Here is a 17,899-nt window from a genome sequence, read left to right as displayed (position 1 = left end):
TTCATACCTTTGGTCTTGGTCTTGACTACTAGTCTTAGTCTTTGTGTATTTCTTTAAATGTCCATATTGAATCAATTGTTCTATCTTGTCCTTTAAAGTTGCACATTCCTCGATAGTATATTCGAAGTTGTGATGATACAGACAATGTTTACTTATATCGACCTTCTAAGGAGTGGGGACGAACTTCATGGGGTATCAAATCACTGCTTATGGATTCATAAAGTATTTTGAGATTGGCTATCATTTAAGGGTGTGTAATGCGACTATCAAGGTTGTTTATGCTCTCGATTTCACTAGGATCAATTGCGTTCCCTTTTAACCCTCTTGAAATCCAATTTTCCCTTTCCCTTTGCTTGATCTCCTCCACCTGCATATACTTAGCAACTCTTCTACAAAGCTTTTCCATGGATAAAGTCAATTTTTTTTATATAAAATATCCAGAAAAGGACCCGACTTAAGGGTTGACAACATCTAGTGTAAAGTGACCTCTTTAGGTAGGTTGTGAATTTTGAAAGAAACCTTTCTAAACATATCCATGAAGGCCATGAGAGACTCACCCTTCCTTTGTTTGACACTAATAAGTGCCACTGAGGTCATAGCATGTGGTCGGCTAGTGCCGAACAATGTGGCAAACTGAGAGACGAGTACCTTGAAGGAATTCATCGACCAAGAAGGTAAACAAGTGAACCACCTCAAAGCTACACCATTCAAAGAGGTAGAAAATAAGTGACATATAACTACATCTACAATAGTGAGCATGTTAACTAAGAAACCTATAGGTTAACATGATCATCAAGGTCAAAGGTCCCATCATTTTTGTCAAGCCTTAAGTTTCTCCATCCTTTTGGAAGAAGAGCCTCCATGATTTCATCTATGAAAGGGTGTTTCCTAAATTCCTCAAGTATTTCTGCGAAGTGGGGTACCAATGTTCCGACTTGTCTTGAGATGCGAGATGAGTTTTTGGTAGGTCGTGATGCATTAGAGGGATGAATTATCCTAGAATGTGTTGCGTGAGTTGACATTGTCCCAAAAGGAAACATATAATCTTTTGAGGAATCTAAGGAATCTAGCTTCCATGTAGGACCTAAATCCAACAACTTGGTGTTGGACTGAGATTGCTCAACTAACTACCTCAGTTCAATGTTTTGTTGTCTAATAAGAGCCATTTCTTCTTCATGACGCTTCTATTGTAACTCACTTTGTGTCTTCTATTGTTGTATCTTTCACTGTAGCTCAATAAGCACCTAAGAATTGTTAGGCATTCCATAAGGCTTAGCTAGTGAAGCTCCTGTTCCCACCATGGTCCTAGTGATGTAGAGTCTGTAGGAAAAGTTTTACTACGGGCCTTACAGTGAGTGACAAATGTTTTTGTTGGGAACTGGTTGCAATAAGTCTTCCGTTGGTGATCCTTAATCCTCATCTTCTCGGTTCTTGGCTTCCATAGATTATGTGGCTTGTTCTTGTAAGAGTGACTCTGATGCCTAAGCTAGCATGTGTTTAGAGCAATATAATATGTACTAGTTTTTTCATGTACCTCATGAAGGCTTGATGAAAGCATATTTATAGATAAAGAAAAGTTATAGTTGATTTTGCTAATTAAGTGTATGAAGAGATTTTATTGCTTCGTAATGGCTAAACGTTACTTTATGATGCATTTATCAAGGCTGAATTACACTCAATTACACACAAGTCATAAAGTTGGTCCCCGAGTACACGTGGAATTTCCAAGCAATTAATACTCGGGGCTCGATATGTTGAGATCCAAAAGCTACTGAATCAATTTCTGAGTGTTTTGATGATTACAAAATGGAAGCATGAAGATCATGAAATGTTTTAAGTGAAAGAATGTAATAGTGTATTTTATGTATTGTAATTATTTTGTGTTTAACTCTATGCATGTTTGTGTTAGTTTGTGCTTTGTGCATGTGGTATATTTATCCTAATTAACTTGAAAGTAGTATGATGATGATAAAATATAACTTCGGAAGATTTCTAGATGATAAAATTGAATTTTGAGATATTACTCAAAATAATCAATTATTTACATACAATAATCAATTATTTGCTCAATTTTTCATTAAACTAAAAAGCCTTGCTAAAATAATTGATTATCTATAGAAATAATTGATTATTCTATAAAGCACTTACTAGAATAATCGATTTTCTTGTGAAATAATCGATTATTCTATTCTTGAGTGATTTCCAGAATTGTTAAGAAGAAAATAATTAGTTATCCTTAAAAATAATCGATTATCTAAGTCCGAAAACTTTCAAAAATAGGTTTTCTCATTCAAAAACTAATGCAAGTAATATTGTGCAAACTTTATGAAATACTTTTGATCTTTGTGATCTTCTTGGAATGTTTTGTTTGTGAAACCAAGAAGTGAAAACACTTTGTGAAATGTTTTGAGAAAACTCATTATCATCGCTACATTCTTGAAGAGAAGGACTAAGATTTGTCAAGACTTCACAATCTAATATGTTCAGATTTTAGGTGAATTCATTCCTTAATTCTTTTTGTGTAATGCAGTAAGAATCTTGAGTAGGTTTCTCAAGTATAGGAACTCTTGTAGTGGGTGACTTCAAGAATTGCTTTCTTGGGTGCAAGAAAGGTTGTATCTTGTATGTAGGAGTATATTGCATGTATGGTGTGTGATTGTAAAACTTCTTCATAAAGATAGTGGACAAATCTTGATCAGGTTTTGATTGAGGACTGGATGTAGGCCACATGTGGAGTGGCTGAACCAGGATAAATCATCCTGCACTTTCTCTCTATTTTTAATTGTGGAATCTTTGATTAGTATCTTAACTTAGTTAAAACTTGTTGCATGTGATAACTATCTTTGTATAATTGAGGTGTTAATTGAAACTTAATTCATGCATGGTTTCATTTAAAGATTAAAGAAAGTTTAAAAGAGCATATAAAAGCATATCCCATATTTCAAGATTTTAACATACTTCAATTGGAAAGAATTTTAGAAAAGTTTTTTTTAAGATCCATAACTTTGATTTTTTTTTTTAAATTCAATTCACCCCTTCTTGAATTTTAGCCATCTTTTCTAACAATTGGTATCAGAGCAAGGTTCTTGAAAATTAATCTAGATTTTCAAAATGGCTAACAACAATTTACCATATGGTGAAGGAGTCTAAATTCATAGACCTTTTGTTTTTAATGGAGAAAATTATGTTTACTAGAAAATTAGAATGAAAGTTTTCATTAAAGCAATTGATATTGCCATATGGGATGCAATAGAAAATGGACCTTATATTCTTATGGTTGAAGACAAGGATGGGAAGAGAGAAAAACATTGGAGTGAGTGAAATGATGATGAGAAAACAAGAGCTCAATATGACTATAAGACTAAGAACATAATAACATATGCATTGTCTCGAGATGAATTTTTTAGAATTTCACAATGCAAATCATGTAAAGAATTGTGGGATACACTACAAGTTACACATGAAGTGACAAGTGATGTAGAAAGGTCTAGGAAACACACTTTAGTAAGAGAATATGAACTATTAAGAATGAAACAAGGTGAATCAGTTTCTAACTTCCAAAAATGTTTTACACACTTGATAAATCACCTCATTGACCTTGGAAAGAAATTCGACAAAGAAGAACTCAATTTGAAGGTTCTATAATGCTTGGATAGATCATGGCAAGAAGATGTGACAACCATTGGAGAATCCAAAGATCTAACCTCATTGAGTCTTGCAACACTCTTTGGGAAGCTAAGAGAGCATGAGCAAAAATTACATATCTTTGAAGAAAATGAGCTGCAAGATAAGAAATGAAGATGAGTATCTTTAAAAGCCTTAAAATCAGAAAAAGAAAAAAAAAATGTGAAGAAATAAGTTTGAAGATTCAGATTCGGAAAACTTTAATTTGCTAGTGAGAAAATTTAGCAAATTCCTTAGAAAGAAAAAAGATCTCCTTACAAATTCGACAAAAGGGTGAATAAGAAGGATGAAGGGAGCACATCCTCTTACAATTTTTTTGAACATGAAAAATTTGGCCATATTAAAGTTGAATGCCCCATCTTCTTGAAGAAAAAATAAGAAAAAATGAAAGGAAAGAAAGCAAACAAAGGAAAAAGAGCCTACATTGCTAAGGAAGATAATGATTTAAGCTCAACAAGTAGTGAATCTGAAAGTGAGGAAGCAAATCTATGTTTGATGGTTGGAATTGATCAACAAAGTGTAGTAAGTGATTATGAACTTGAATCTAATCCAGATTATGATCAATTACAAGAAGCTTTTGCTCAAGTCCATAGTGAAGCACTAAGAATAGGAGCTTTAAATGCAAAGCTGAAAAGAAAACTAAATTGGTATGAAAACACACTAATTAGAGTTGAACAAGAACTTGAGGATTTGAAAATTGAACATGACAATTTGCAAGCGATTTTCAACTTTGATAAAACTTATTGTGAAACAAGTTTCTCTACCAAAGTTGAATGTGAAAATTGCAAGTTCTTGAAGAAAGAAAATTTTGACTTGAAAAAATCACTTGCGAAATTCACAAATGGAAAATCAAACGTAAATATTATTTTAGGAAATCAAAGATCTGCTTTTGATAAAACTGGACTTGGATATATTCATAGCAAAAACATGCCATTAAAGAGGAAGAATAATAATTTTAGAAGCTAGCAAAATGTACAGCCTTTTAGAAATTTTAGAAACAACACTAAGAAACAAGTTACATGTTTTTATTGGTGTAAAAGATGACACACAACAAGAAATTGCTATTCTAAGAAATTTCGTGTTCCTAATGGTAATTTGATTTGGGTCATTAAAGGTCAAAGACTGAGTACTAACATTTAAGGACCCTTCACATGGGTACCTAAACCTATAATTGTTTGACTTTGTTGTAGGAATGCTTGAGAGTCAAGAGCTTACTTTGGTATCTTGATAGTGGTTGCTTAAGACACATGACTGGAGATCCTTCAAAATTTACAAATTTGAAAATGAAGCATGAAGGATATGTTACACATGGTGACAAAAACAAAGGGAAGATTTTAGGTTGTGGAAATATTGGTAATAATTCTTCCTCAACATTGACTGAAAATGTTTTACTTGTTGAAAGGATGAAACATAACTTGTTAAGGATAAGTCAATTAAGTGATAAAGGCTTTAAAATTGAATTTGATAAAAATTGTTGTCTAATAAGTGATAAAATGAAAAATGAAATCAAGTTCATAGGGAAGAGAATTGATAACATTTACCTGTTAGACTTAGAACATGCAACTTGATGAAGTTCCACATTCTTGAAAACTTCATGGATTAATTTTCAATTCTTCTAGCACTATCCTTGAGAAGCTTCATGGATTAATTTTCAATGCTTCTAGCACTATCCTTGATGGTGAGGCTTAGGCTTCATGAGGGGTTTCTCTGATAGGACATGTGACATCAGGACGTAGTTAGGACTAGTTTAAGAGTTTGCTTCATGTTATTAAATTTGAGAGCTTTGGTTTTAATAACTTTGTAATTTTTTTATTTCCATTAAGTTTAGTTTATGTCAACAATGTGATTCTCTTTACTTGTATGGATTTTGAGTTCATTTATTTCATTTGAGGTATTTTAGTTTTATATTATTTATGTGTTATGGTATGCATGATAGAGGGTGTCACACTTCAATGAAAAAGAACTAGTGATAGGAGTCGAAGGGTCAACAACAGGAAGAGTAGGAAGTGCAACTTCCTTAGCAACAAATTTAATAGAAGGCTCATTAATAGGCACAACATCTAAAGGAGGGGTTTTTGAGTTAATCTCAAATTTCTTCAACTAGGTGAGTACACTAACAATGAGGGAATTAGAGACAAAATAGGGATAAGTGATTTCCTCCACAGCTGGTTGAATAAGATAGGACAACATTTCTTTAATGGGAGAATCACTTTCTGACTTTGGAAGGAGTTTAAATGGTGTATACTAATCCATTGGCTGAGTAAGGGATGATACTTTTGAGGATTCCTCATAAATGAATGGGGTAGTTGGATTTAAGGTATTAGAACTTGTCCCCTTAGAAGAAGACACATGGTCCTCAAGAACATTGGTAGCATCATCAACAAGTAGAACATCATCATTATATGAAATAATAGGGGTATCATCAACAACAGTAGTGGAAACAACATTATCAACAACATTAGTAATGGGGAAACATCTTCATCGTGCTTAGAAGGTGAATTTTCTATGACATCAACATAGTCGGTACAAGGGGTGGAATTCTTTCCAATCTTAACTTTAAATATCTTTACAAATCTTAACCAAGTGGAAATCCTTTTAAACAAATCAAGTGAAGAAGAGGCATGTGGAAGGGATTAAGGTGTGGTAGGAGGTTTCTTGTTGTCATTATTATTATCCTTATTCTTTTTCATCATTCTTCTTATTTTTCTTATCATCATTAGAATAGACACACTCATTATTCATTCTTGAATGAGGTTTTAACCTCATATTCAAATTCTAAGCATTCCACTCAAAGATAGTATGATAAGCATATTCATCTTCAAAGGCACCTTGAAGTGCTCAAACTCTGCTTAGTATCATGCCATAAGGGACATATAAGGTCACCATAGAGATTTTATTTGCCGTAATCATATAATGAAAAATCAGATAGGGAAGAAAAACATGAATCTACTTCCAAATGTAGTAGATAACCAATAAATCTTGGTATACCACTTCTTGGAAAGTCCTAACCCTTGGAAACAGGAGATGAAGACACATATTATGCACTATTCTTCCTAAAGACTTCAACTTGGTGGATTTTAACTTTCTTTTTCCTTCCTCCAAAACTTTCTTGAGAACCTTCTTGTTTGAGACCTTGGAGTGTCTTATACTAATTCGACCATAACTATAGACCATTAATAGGTAATCCTAGAATCACTCTTAAAGATTCTACTATCAACAAGATATATATTTATTCCCTTGAGATTAACAAAGATTATGCTAGCATCTTCATCAACTTCAACTCCAACATAAAATCTTGTTCTAACCTAGGATAAACAGGGCCATTATGCTTGAAAATCTTTTTCCATCCTTGTTTGTTAACAAAATAGATAAGGTTCCAACCATCCTTCTTTGTATCTTTTAAGTTGGAAATTCTTCCATACATGACCCTCTTATCCTTCCATGACTTGTTAAAGTGATTGACAAGGTCTTCATCTTTAAACAAGTTAGAAATGCTTTTGTGTTTTCTCTTAAGTGTGCGCATTGTTAAATAACCTGTATGGAATGAACATGTTCCTACATTGACAAACTTTTGGCCAAAAAAGATTTTGAATTTGGAGACATTCGACAAGATTTTGGCATATGTGATGGTCATTGGAAGAGGAGGGACCGTAACAATGGCAGTAGTAGAAGTGGTGGCATTAGAAGCATCAACCATAATAAATCCTTAATAAGGGATATACTTATCGAAAAATGATTGTTACAATATAAAATATTTTATCTTTTTAGATCTAATCAACAACGGATAATGATGAAAATGAATAAGAAATTTAGATCGAGTCAACATTAAATATAATAGTAAAATGCTCATATTCATTTAAATAAAATAAATAAAAATAATTTAATGTAATTAAAAATAAAAATATTTTTTAATCTTATAATCGTACACATAAGGAGACAAATAGGTGAATTTGCATTACAACAAGCCTACAAAGCTCATTCTTATGAGTGTGAGCCTATTTATCACTTGGCTTTTTAAAAGTATAAGAACACTTTGATATATAAATACTCAAAATTTATTAAATCTAAATAATGACACTTTTTTGGAATTACATTCTAAAATGTGCAACATCTCCTTGAGCAAGTTGACAAAGCATACCTTGAAAAGTGTTTCGGTATGGGAGGTGTAGCTCTCACAATCAATGATTCAACATTGAGTCCCCACTTTTGAATTCTAAAAAAAAAATAGAAATTGAGATTTTGGTTGACTTTTCATAGAAATTGGAAGATTTGAATTTTAACTTATAATTATCTGGTCTGGTTCCAGAAAAGATTCTATTAACCACTTCAACAAAAATTGAAGAAGCTAATTAGAACTAGAGGGTAGTAATTGTGACTTTGGACTAAAATGAAAAATGGGATATATTTAGGACTCATAAAAAAATGTCTCGAACGAAAATAAGTATGTATAATGATAGTATTGGGACCAATTATTTATTTAAACGTTGAAATCAATTATTATTTAAAACCAAATTTTAAATGATAATTTTTTATAGGTAAACTTGAAAATGAGAAGCTACAAACGTAGTATATTTTAGAGCTTGCAAGTAAAGCCAATTTACTGCTGGCTAAAATTATTCTGACTTCAATTTTATTGGCTAGCACGCTCATTTTATGTTACACTACGTACGCAACATAATTTCATGTAGTACGTTAGTCATTGGTCTAAGTTAACTAAAAAACTTATATATATAAATTCTACACTAATAAATTGTTAGTGTGTGTATTAAATTAAGAAATAAAAATAATTTCATGGTCTAAGTTTTAATATTATAGTAAATCCCAAATACTTTGAAGCGTTTTAAATGAAAAAAAGTGCAAAGGGATAAATAGAAATTTTTTTAAACCATATGTTAAGTCGATCTTTGCACAAAGCACATTGTTTGAGAACGTGTTAATTATACCAGAAAGTGGCATAGCTGGCATCGACGTATATACCACTGAAAAAGTCAAATAATGACCATATTAAAGACCAAAAAAGCTTAGTAATAGTAACACTGGGGTAGTTCCTCAGAAATACATTGAAAAGGAAAGATTTTTTTCTTTTGTTACAGTGACCAAATATTGGATGGCTAATTCACAATGTCTTCATGAGGTGTTTGACACTAGCTAATTAAGATAGTGCTACATTTATAAAAAGTTTTTACGATACTTTTTATAATTCCCGTATTTCTCCTCTATATTACCTTTTTTGAGAAAAAGAAAAAAAAATCCTGAGTTATCTATACCACTAAAATTTATACATTATCCTTAATGACCATATAGTTGTCTTTCCCTTTCTAACGTAAATTGTAAAATTTGTTGTGAAAAAGTTGTACATTATCCTTAATATTATCTATACCACTATAAATGCTAATAATATATGCTAACTAACTAATCAACTCATCAAATGTGGAACCAGAAACAATGGTCACCTAATGCGTTTGAGGGTTTAAGCCCTTGTCTTTCATAAATATCTCCATTACATTAGGGCAAGGGGAAAAGTGGCCCCTTTTTTATATCGGAAAGTATAATTTATTTCCACCAAGACGATTTTTATATAAGTAATATTTTTAATTATGATTCTATATTTAAAATTAAGGATAAGTTTTGATTCTAAGTAAAGAAACACAAGATTCGAATTATTTGAACTAATGCTTATTCATATGAATACCACAGTTAATACTTTTAAACTAAGTAAATTAAGAATACGAACCATTTGGGAAGATATGAATTAAGTGAAATATTTGACCATTATACTTAGTTCAAGTGGCACCAATATTCCTCAGAGAACTTGATATCGTAAAAGTTATAGATTAGTCCTTTTTAATAAAAGAAAAATGAAGAAACAAAGAAAAATATGTGCTATACATTTTTTGAAAAAGAATACATATGCTAAGGGCATCATAATGTAAGAAAGAGATCTTAACTAGATTAGCACCTCAACCAACACCAATCATCTGCAGCATATCAAAAAGATATATAACACTAAAAATATATGACAGACATGTACAAAAAGGAATCCACATCTCATCCTTGGAGAACCTACAATGTGGAAGACCACATCTTTCCCTAGAAAAAGGAGATACAATACAAGAGGGAATAAATGTCCACCAATAAGAACTATGATGTCTAAGACCAAACCCCGCTAAGCTATCAGCACAACTATTTCCCTCCCTATATAAATGAGAGAAACAAAATCTCATACTCCTTACGTAATCAATCATGTTCAACTACTGAACACTAAGACGCTAAGGCATCAATGAAGGATCATAGAAAGCCTTAATGACAAGCAAAGAGTCGAACTCTAACCAGAGAGACATCTAGCCATGATCACAAGCAAGCTGAACTACACGAATGACTACCCAAACTTCCACTTCTAATGTTGATCTAACTACAACTGACTTAGTTAAACATCCAAGATATAAACTCGCAAGCAGTAGAAGCAACTTGTGTAGAAACACTAGTGCAAAAAAGGGTATTTACGTCACCCAATTTACGTCGCAAACCACAAACACCGACGTTGTAAAAATGCGGTGGCAGTTTCGTAAATAAGTGGAGACTAATTTACGTCGGACCTCTCGTAGACCGACGTAAATTAGGTAATTTACGTCGGGTACCTCTAGTCCGACGTAAATTTACGTCGGTTCCCTTTAGTCCGACGTAAATTTACGTCGGTCCCACCCACGTTCGACGTAAATTTACGTCGGAGTCCACCAAGGCCGACGTAAATTTACGTCGGCGAAGCCTTATCCGACGTAATAGTTCTCCTATATTGCCCCCAAAGTCCCATTTTCATTCCCGCGCTCACAGTTTATACGAAATCCTCTGAATTACTTGAGTCTCCCTCTGCGTTTACGGCTACATTCAACGTATCCAAGTTTGTAAGTGTCAGCACGTTGGTCGTTTGAGGTTAGTTTGTTGTCCCCGTAATTTATTTGTTTTTTTTTTTGCTATTTGTTCCTCTGGAACGGCCCGTTCTGCAAGGAGAACGGGCTGTTCTCCTTGCAGAACGGGCCGTTCTGCAAGCAGCACGGGTCGTTCTGCATGGAGGACGGCCCGTTCTGCTGGAATTTTTTTTGTTGTAATTTGTTGATCTGGAACGTCCCGTTCTAGTTTCAGTACGGGCCATTCCAGATGCATTAAAGAAGAGACTTTTTTAGGCATTGACCTTTAGTTTACCATCGATTTTTTAGGGTTGTAGTTTAGGTTAAAAAAATTATGAATAACTGAGTCAATAGTTAATTTGTGTTAATATATAGATAATGAATCGAAGTTGGATGAATGCAAGTCGCATTAATCAAGAGTACAGAAATGGAGTTGAAGAGTTCTTACAATTTGCAAGAGAAAATGGGAAACCCATCAAAGGGGCATATTATTGTCCATGTGTTCGATGTTTGAATCAGATACGTCAAGAAGTTGGAGAAATACGTGATCACCTGTTTATATATGGTATTGTGAAGAGTTATACAGTATGGACATGGCACGGAGAAATATTAGACATTCCAACAATGTCAACAACTGAAAATTTTGAAGGGATGAACGATAACTTAGAAGAGATGATACGTGATGTTGGTGAAGAAAATTTTGAAAGAGCACATGTGTATGATACCTTAAAGTCTGATTTTGAGCAACCATTATACCCAGGATGCAGTATGTTTACAAGATTATCAGCAACTTTAAAATTGTTTAGTTTAAAAGCAAGAAATCACTACTACAAAACAGGCTATCTACATCGGTTCTTTAACATCATCTACATCGGTTCTAAAACCGATGTAGAAGAGAGTGACGTAGTAAATATATACAATTTTACATCGGTTTTAAAACCGATGTAGAATAGTCAAAAATCTACATCGGTTCTTATTATAACCGATGTAAATCTATATGCAGTCCACGCTAAAAGAACTAGAGAAACGTGGTTGGCTAGCTGCATTCAGGTCATCCATGTTCAGGTTCAGTGCATGAATAACCTTAGCCGACTTAATGATAAAGGAAGACACGTAACTTGGTGTTGATGGGGCATTAATGCATGGCAAAACTCAGCCAATTACAATATAACACCTTTCACCACCTCAACAAATTCCATGACATTGGAAAAGTACCAAGAGAAAGCATATATGCACAGGCAGATATTTGACCAATATTACATTACAAATATTTGAAAAGTTGGGTACTTTATACATTACAAATATTTGACCAATAGTCAAATGACAATATCCAAAAGCACTATACCAACAACAGATAAAAGCATGCACAGGCAGGAGCAACCGCCCTTGGTTCGTTTATTTAAAATTGCCAAGTTCTTCTGCACCCGCTGTAAACGTAAAACATAAAACGTAAGTAAATGTCAATAATATTAACATGATTTAACTTCGATATATAAGAACTAAGCAAGAGATTTGGTCCCAACAAAAGTTACTATAAGAGTGTTACCCTAAGCCGAGAATCTGTGACATCTACATGTTGATCCAAGTCATCCTACCAGATGAAAAAGAAAGGATTTAATTTTAGAAGGCAGACAAAAAGAAAATGGCCATAAAAAAAAGAATGAAATTAATGCATGAAGGGAACATGCAATGAGTCTAGTGCGCAGATCCAGCTCTTCATTCACTGCCAATGCAATATGTTTTGTGCTTGCTACAGTCTCCTCCAATTTCTCAAGGCCATTGTCTTGTTCACTTGAAGAGGGTGCCATGCAGAATGAGGCAAAGGACGTGCACACTTCAAACCTTCATAGTCATACCCAAACTCACGCAAATCACGCACTCTATTATAAACTTCTGGACATGGTTGGTGCTGCTGGGTCACCCAACTAGCCTTCCGTTGCCTCCGCCAAACCGAACCACCATACTGCACCTGCTCCGGCCTCACCTGATAATGAGCCTAAACAAAAAACAAAAACAAAACACCCCATTTAAACATGCAAGTTCAGCTACGCATTTTCACAAACGCCTTACACACGGTGTTCAAAAACACACCTGAGAAACACCCTGGTTGACGAAAAATGTTAGCTACTTGCTTCCAATCTCTGCCACCGCCTCACAAAATCCTCCCAAATCCTCTGCCTATCCACAGCGACGACGGCCGCCCTTCCCGAACACGATGGGAACATCTCATCGGGAAGGACAATGAAGGGCGTGAGAATCTCCGGAAGACCCCTCTACCTGGACGTGCAGGCGACATCTCTGGTGGACCCTCGCATCCAGAATGCGATGCTTCCTTTCTACCTCTCTCGCTACGGAAACCCTAACTCTCGCACCCACTTCTATGGCTGGGAATTCGACGATGTCGTGGAAAACGCGTGCGCGAAGGTCGCATCCCTCATTAGTGCGTCCCCCAAGGAGATAATCTTCACCTCCAGCACCATCGCTTCGACCCGACCAGTTTCCGATTCCACTCAGTATAGAATGAGGCAACCCTGCCAAGGCACGAGTCATCATCTAACTCTGCCAAACAAAACCAAACAATGTTAGCTTCACTGAAAAAAATACCAAGTGGGTGTTCTCCTTGTCAAACTTGGCGTCCTCCATGGGCAAAGGTTGAAGCTTGAAGGAAGGAAAAGGGGTTTAAGAGAAAAGGGGTGCGAGGCTGTTACGAGGGTTGAAGTTGCTGGTTGAGGAAGGAAAGGGAGGGGACTAGGGTTTTGCTTTCACGAGGTTCTATACTACATCGGTTATTTTGAAAACCGATGTAGATCTACTCGTTAAATTTAAATCTACATCTGTTTAATTAAAAAATGACGTAAAATGTTCAATAATTACATCGGTTTTGTGTATAACCGATGTAAATTTGCTTTACATTCAACTCATATTTACGAATATGCCACCGCATTCAATTTTTACATCGGTTCTACCTAAACCGATGTAGAATTGGCGATGTTAAATAGTAATTTTGTAGTAGTGAATGGTTGGACTGATAAAAGTTTCACAGAATTGTTGGAGTTATTGAAGGAGATGCTTCCAGAAGATAACACGTTACCTAATCGCAACTATGAGGCAAAAAAGATACTATGTCCAATGGGTTTGGAGTATAAGAAGATACACGCGTGCCCTAATGATTGCATATTATATACAAATGATTTTGCTACACTGAAAGTGTGTCCCACATGTGGATTGTCGCGGTTCAAAAAGAAAACTGATGGAAGTAATGGTGAGGAAGAAATAGAGGGTCCCCCTGCTAAGGTCTTATGGTATTTGCCAATAATACCTAGGTTTAAAAGATTGTTTGCCATTAAAGAAGATGCAAAAAACCTCACATGGCATGAAAATGGTAGAAAATGTGACAACTTTCTTCGACATCCAGCTGATTCTCCGCAATGGAAGAGGATTGATGAAACATTTCCAGAATTTGGTGCAGAGTCAAGAAACTTGAGAATTGGTTTAGCTACAGATGGCATGAATCCTTATGGGAACTTAAGTAGTAAACACAGTTCATGGCCAGTTTTGTTGGTCATTTATAATTTGCCTCCTTGGCTATGCATGAAGAGAAAATATATTATGTTGTCTATGATGATATCAGGTCCCCGACAACCAGGAAATGACATAGATGTGTATCTTAGTCCATTGATTGATGACTTGAAAATGTTATGGGACACAGGAGTGGAGGTGTTTGATGCATATCGTGAAGAAAAATTTACCATGCGTGCAATGTTATTTTGCACAATAAATGATTTTCCAGCATATGGTAACCTGAGTGGGTATAGTGTGAAGGGTCATTATGCATGTCCTATATGTGAAGAAAACACAAGTTATACCCAATTGAAACATGGGCAAAAGACTGCGTACACTAGGCATCGTAAGTTTCTTGTTCGTAGTCATCCATACCGTAGATTGAAGAAAGCATTCAATGGAAGTCAAGAGACTGCAGTTGCTCATGATGGTGTTCGAGTCAGCACTAAAGGGAGTTGTGCTGCTCCAAATTTCTCAGGGGAACATGCTCACACTGATGTACCAAACCAGTGCGAGTTATATGTTGAGGATGACCCCCTACGGTTAGTGGCTATTGGCCGAGTATTTGAGGGTGGCTCAACCATCCATGGTGTCCCTCTACAGCCAGACTGGACACGGGTTGTGGTTGACCAAGTTCAAGATGCTGCTGCTCCAGTGCCTTTGCCCAATACAGAGGTTCAACTAGTGGGGCAGGCAACCGGCACATTCTTAGCTTGGCCAAAATGTTTGGTCATGCCGCTTTCAGCACGGGCAAAGGTAATTATATTATTGCTCTTTTAGATTCTTATAATTCTATTATTGTTTAACTAATTTTGATTATTTCTTTAGGATTTTATCGATCGTGGTAAGGAGGTCATGAGAGAACCTCATGTTCATGATGCTAATATCGCAGAAGCTGAGGATGATCCCATATCTAAGCTTCTAATCAAATTACCACGATTAAAGAAGCAACCAATTCAATTGCAGTGGGACATTAGAGTTTTTGGAGTTGATAGCTCTGATGTTCCACTATACATATCTCTGCCTGATGCATTAGAGATTGTTGGGGGAAACTCCATGTTAAATATATCTGTCATACAGTTGTGGGCCATGTAAGTCATATTTTCTTTTATGAGTCTAAATTTACAATAATTACATTTAACTTATAATAATTATTTGTGTTAGGTACATGGACAAATTGAGTGTGGAGCAAGCACAAGCAGAAGTATATGGATTTATTGAGCCTCAATCCATCCAAAAATCAGGAAACACTCAGGTTCAGATCCAACAATATATGCAAACATGGATGAGTGACTCAAGAAGACATATATACATGGCTCCATACATTGACGGGTTAGTTTTTTAATTGATTTTTTAATCATGGTAATTTTTTAACTGATTTGTTTGTCATACAATGTAGGTCTCATTGGCAGTTAATGGTAATCATTCCTAAGGAATATACCGTGGTGTGGTTTTGTTCACTTCATCGAAAACCAAGCCAGGAAATTAAAAGCCAATTACATGGGTAACTAAATTTTTTCATTATGTTTTAACACTGTAATTATATATATTGGCTAACATTTATTTTTATTTCAATTAATTAGAATCGTGTCTGGAGCTAATATATTAAGTGGAAGAGCCAGATCATCAAAGTCATTGCATTTCATATACCCTAAGGTTAGCAAATTAATTCATACAGTCAATAATATTTAAATTTATTGACTTTGGAATTAATAGTTATTTGTTTCTCATTTTAGTGTAATAAGCAACAAGACTCGTTTGAATGTGGCTATTACATCATGTATTGGATGAAAGCCATAGTTTCTGCGGGTATTATTGATTCTTGGGCGCAGGTAATTCATATCAAAATTTATTTAACTATATTTACCTTTAGAATAATTAACATTGCATATTAATGACACTTAAATTACCCTTTCAGGTCTTTCAAGATCCATCTCCATTGCCCGAAGATGAGATGCTCAAGATAAGAGAACAATGGGCAACTTTTTTTCTAAGTTTAGTTAGTTAGATATTATGTTTATAGTTTGATAGTTAGTTATTTAGATAGCATTGACAAACATGTTTTATAGCTTTTTTAGGATAATAGGATTTACATTGTCATAATTTATGTTTTTTAAGATTTATATATTATTTTCTTTTTGTCATTCAATTTTGAAATACAATTTGAATTTCTATTCTGGACTGCCTGGTTTAGATTTGGTATTCTGGATTATATTTATATGCAGGTGTTGGGTATATCAATTTACAAACGTTTTTTAAAAAAAAACTGCCACAATTTACGTCGGACATGGCGTTGTCCGACGTAAATTTACGTCGGGCCTTGCAATGACCGACGTAAATTTACGTCGGACAAGGCCACGTCCGACGTAAATTTGTGGCATGATTTTGACCCTTTTTACGTCGGTCTGAAAAATTTCCCGACGTAAATTTACGTCGTCTTCCAGTGGCGACGTAAATTTACGACTCCCGTATTAACGTCGGACCCTTTTCCGACGTAAAAGGGTCAAAATACACGACGTAAAACACCCTTTGTGTACTAGTGAAAAAGCTCCATCTGTATTGCACTTGATCCAGCTAGGAGATGGAGGGTTCCAAGGAACTTCTGTAGCGGATACAACTTTACTTCACCTACAAGGCAACAAGAAAGCTTTTAATAGATTAAATTCCTTAATATTAGATTTCATAGAAAAAGAAGTAAAGGAATAACAAGAGTTAACTAAAGTTAAAATATTATATTTCAGGGAATCAATTTTGAAATTAGAGGTCTTAAATTTTATTTTGATTTCGATTATGCTAGATTTCAGCAACAATAAAAGTTACAGCAGCTAAAAGAACAAAATTAGCAAGTTTACTCCATGGTTTATTAAGAATATCCAAAATATTTGAAGTCTTCGATCTGTTATATATATAAATTATTATCTCTATGATGAAATAATGATAAGTTGGTGAAGTAGTTATACATCATACGGTGAAACATTGTGATCATGATTTATTTAGCCAGAATTCTAGTATTCGACTATATACGAAAAACCTTTTGGGCATAACGACAGTTAGAATACCTTGAGCAAGACTAGTATCTGATAAAGTAGGTGAGAAATTTAGGACAAAAAAAGATTAGTAACTCTCCAAAAACATCACAAATGAAGGGATGGAATATAGGATAACAGGTGGATGGAAGTCGATGGACGAGGACATTATCCAAACATTATTGAAGCACACATGTGTAAAATGTGATGCTAACAACGACCAGTTGACATGGAAGAAAATTTTTGTTAGAGCAGAACATGACGATAGAACACACATCATTGTGCGTTTATGGTTTCTTTTGCTGTCACCATAGCTCACAATTTGAGCACAAGAAAAATAGTTCCTTTTCGTCAGACACGTTTCTTTTTTATGTATGTACCTCCCTTTAGTGCGGGAATTGTCTCAACGGGTAGCCGAATTAAGGCAACGTGTCTGGTGGTGGCTCCCACATCTCAAGCATGGGCTTCCATCACACAATAGTAGGTTTAAGTCTTTAAGAGATCTTTGTTTTCTCAAAGTTCATTCGAAGGACACATATATTATCTATATTTATGATGGTGAAACATTATTTTAATACCGTAAGATTCAATTCTAGGAACACATCAAGTTAATCTCTGTAACATAAAAAATCAGGTTAGGTCTAACAACTATAATGGGTCATGATGAATGACTGATAATTCATGTTTGCGATATGTACTTTTCGTTGTTAAAGCATTATATTA

The 17,899-nt window shown here is 34.7% G+C and overlaps 2 protein-coding genes and 1 pseudogene across 7 annotated transcripts; 2 read left to right on the top strand and 1 right to left on the bottom strand.

Moving 5' to 3' along the window:
• The first annotated feature begins 4,179 nt into the window (after nt 1-4,179).
• LOC145953847 (uncharacterized) lies at nt 4,180-5,252 on the top strand. The gene is made up of 2 exons (XM_083067642.1): nt 4,180-4,539; nt 4,875-5,252. Exons 1-2 carry the CDS (start codon nt 4,180-4,182, stop codon nt 5,250-5,252), a joined length of 738 nt encoding a protein of 245 aa, XP_082923768.1.
• A 6,630-nt stretch (nt 5,253-11,882) lies between these two features.
• On the bottom strand, nt 11,883-13,320 carry LOC145953923 (syntaxin-52-like; annotated as a pseudogene). The gene is made up of 3 exons (XR_014431144.1): nt 12,278-13,320; nt 12,136-12,180; nt 11,883-12,016 (listed from the first exon to the last, which is right to left on the bottom strand). The product of XR_014431144.1 is annotated as a syntaxin-52-like (transcript).
• A 161-nt stretch (nt 13,321-13,481) lies between these two features.
• On the top strand, nt 13,482-16,902 carry LOC145959081 (uncharacterized). 5 transcript variants are annotated; one of them, XR_014434706.1, is made up of 6 exons: nt 13,482-14,906; nt 14,979-15,241; nt 15,315-15,654; nt 15,734-15,806; nt 15,887-15,982; nt 16,069-16,901. XR_014434706.1 is itself a non-coding variant. In XM_083077144.1 (3 exons), exons 1-3 carry the CDS (start codon nt 13,578-13,580, stop codon nt 15,493-15,495), a joined length of 1,773 nt encoding a protein of 590 aa, XP_082933270.1. In that variant the 5' UTR covers nt 13,482-13,577; the 3' UTR covers nt 15,496-16,902. The 5 variants fall into 5 exon arrangements, 1 of the variants encoding a protein (XP_082933270.1); XR_014434704.1 differs by having other exon boundaries at nt 15,887-16,901; XR_014434703.1 differs by having other exon boundaries at nt 15,734-16,902.
• The last annotated feature ends 997 nt before the right edge of the window (nt 16,903-17,899 follow it).

Source organism: Cajanus cajan, chromosome 1 (assembly GCF_000230855.2).
Source record: "Cajanus cajan strain Asha chromosome 1, NIPB_CcT2T_4, whole genome shotgun sequence".
NCBI classification, from domain to species: domain Eukaryota; kingdom Viridiplantae; phylum Streptophyta; class Magnoliopsida; order Fabales; family Fabaceae; genus Cajanus; species Cajanus cajan.
The sequence above is the reverse complement of the archived record's forward strand: the minus strand, read 5'-3'. Positions and strand labels throughout refer to the sequence as shown.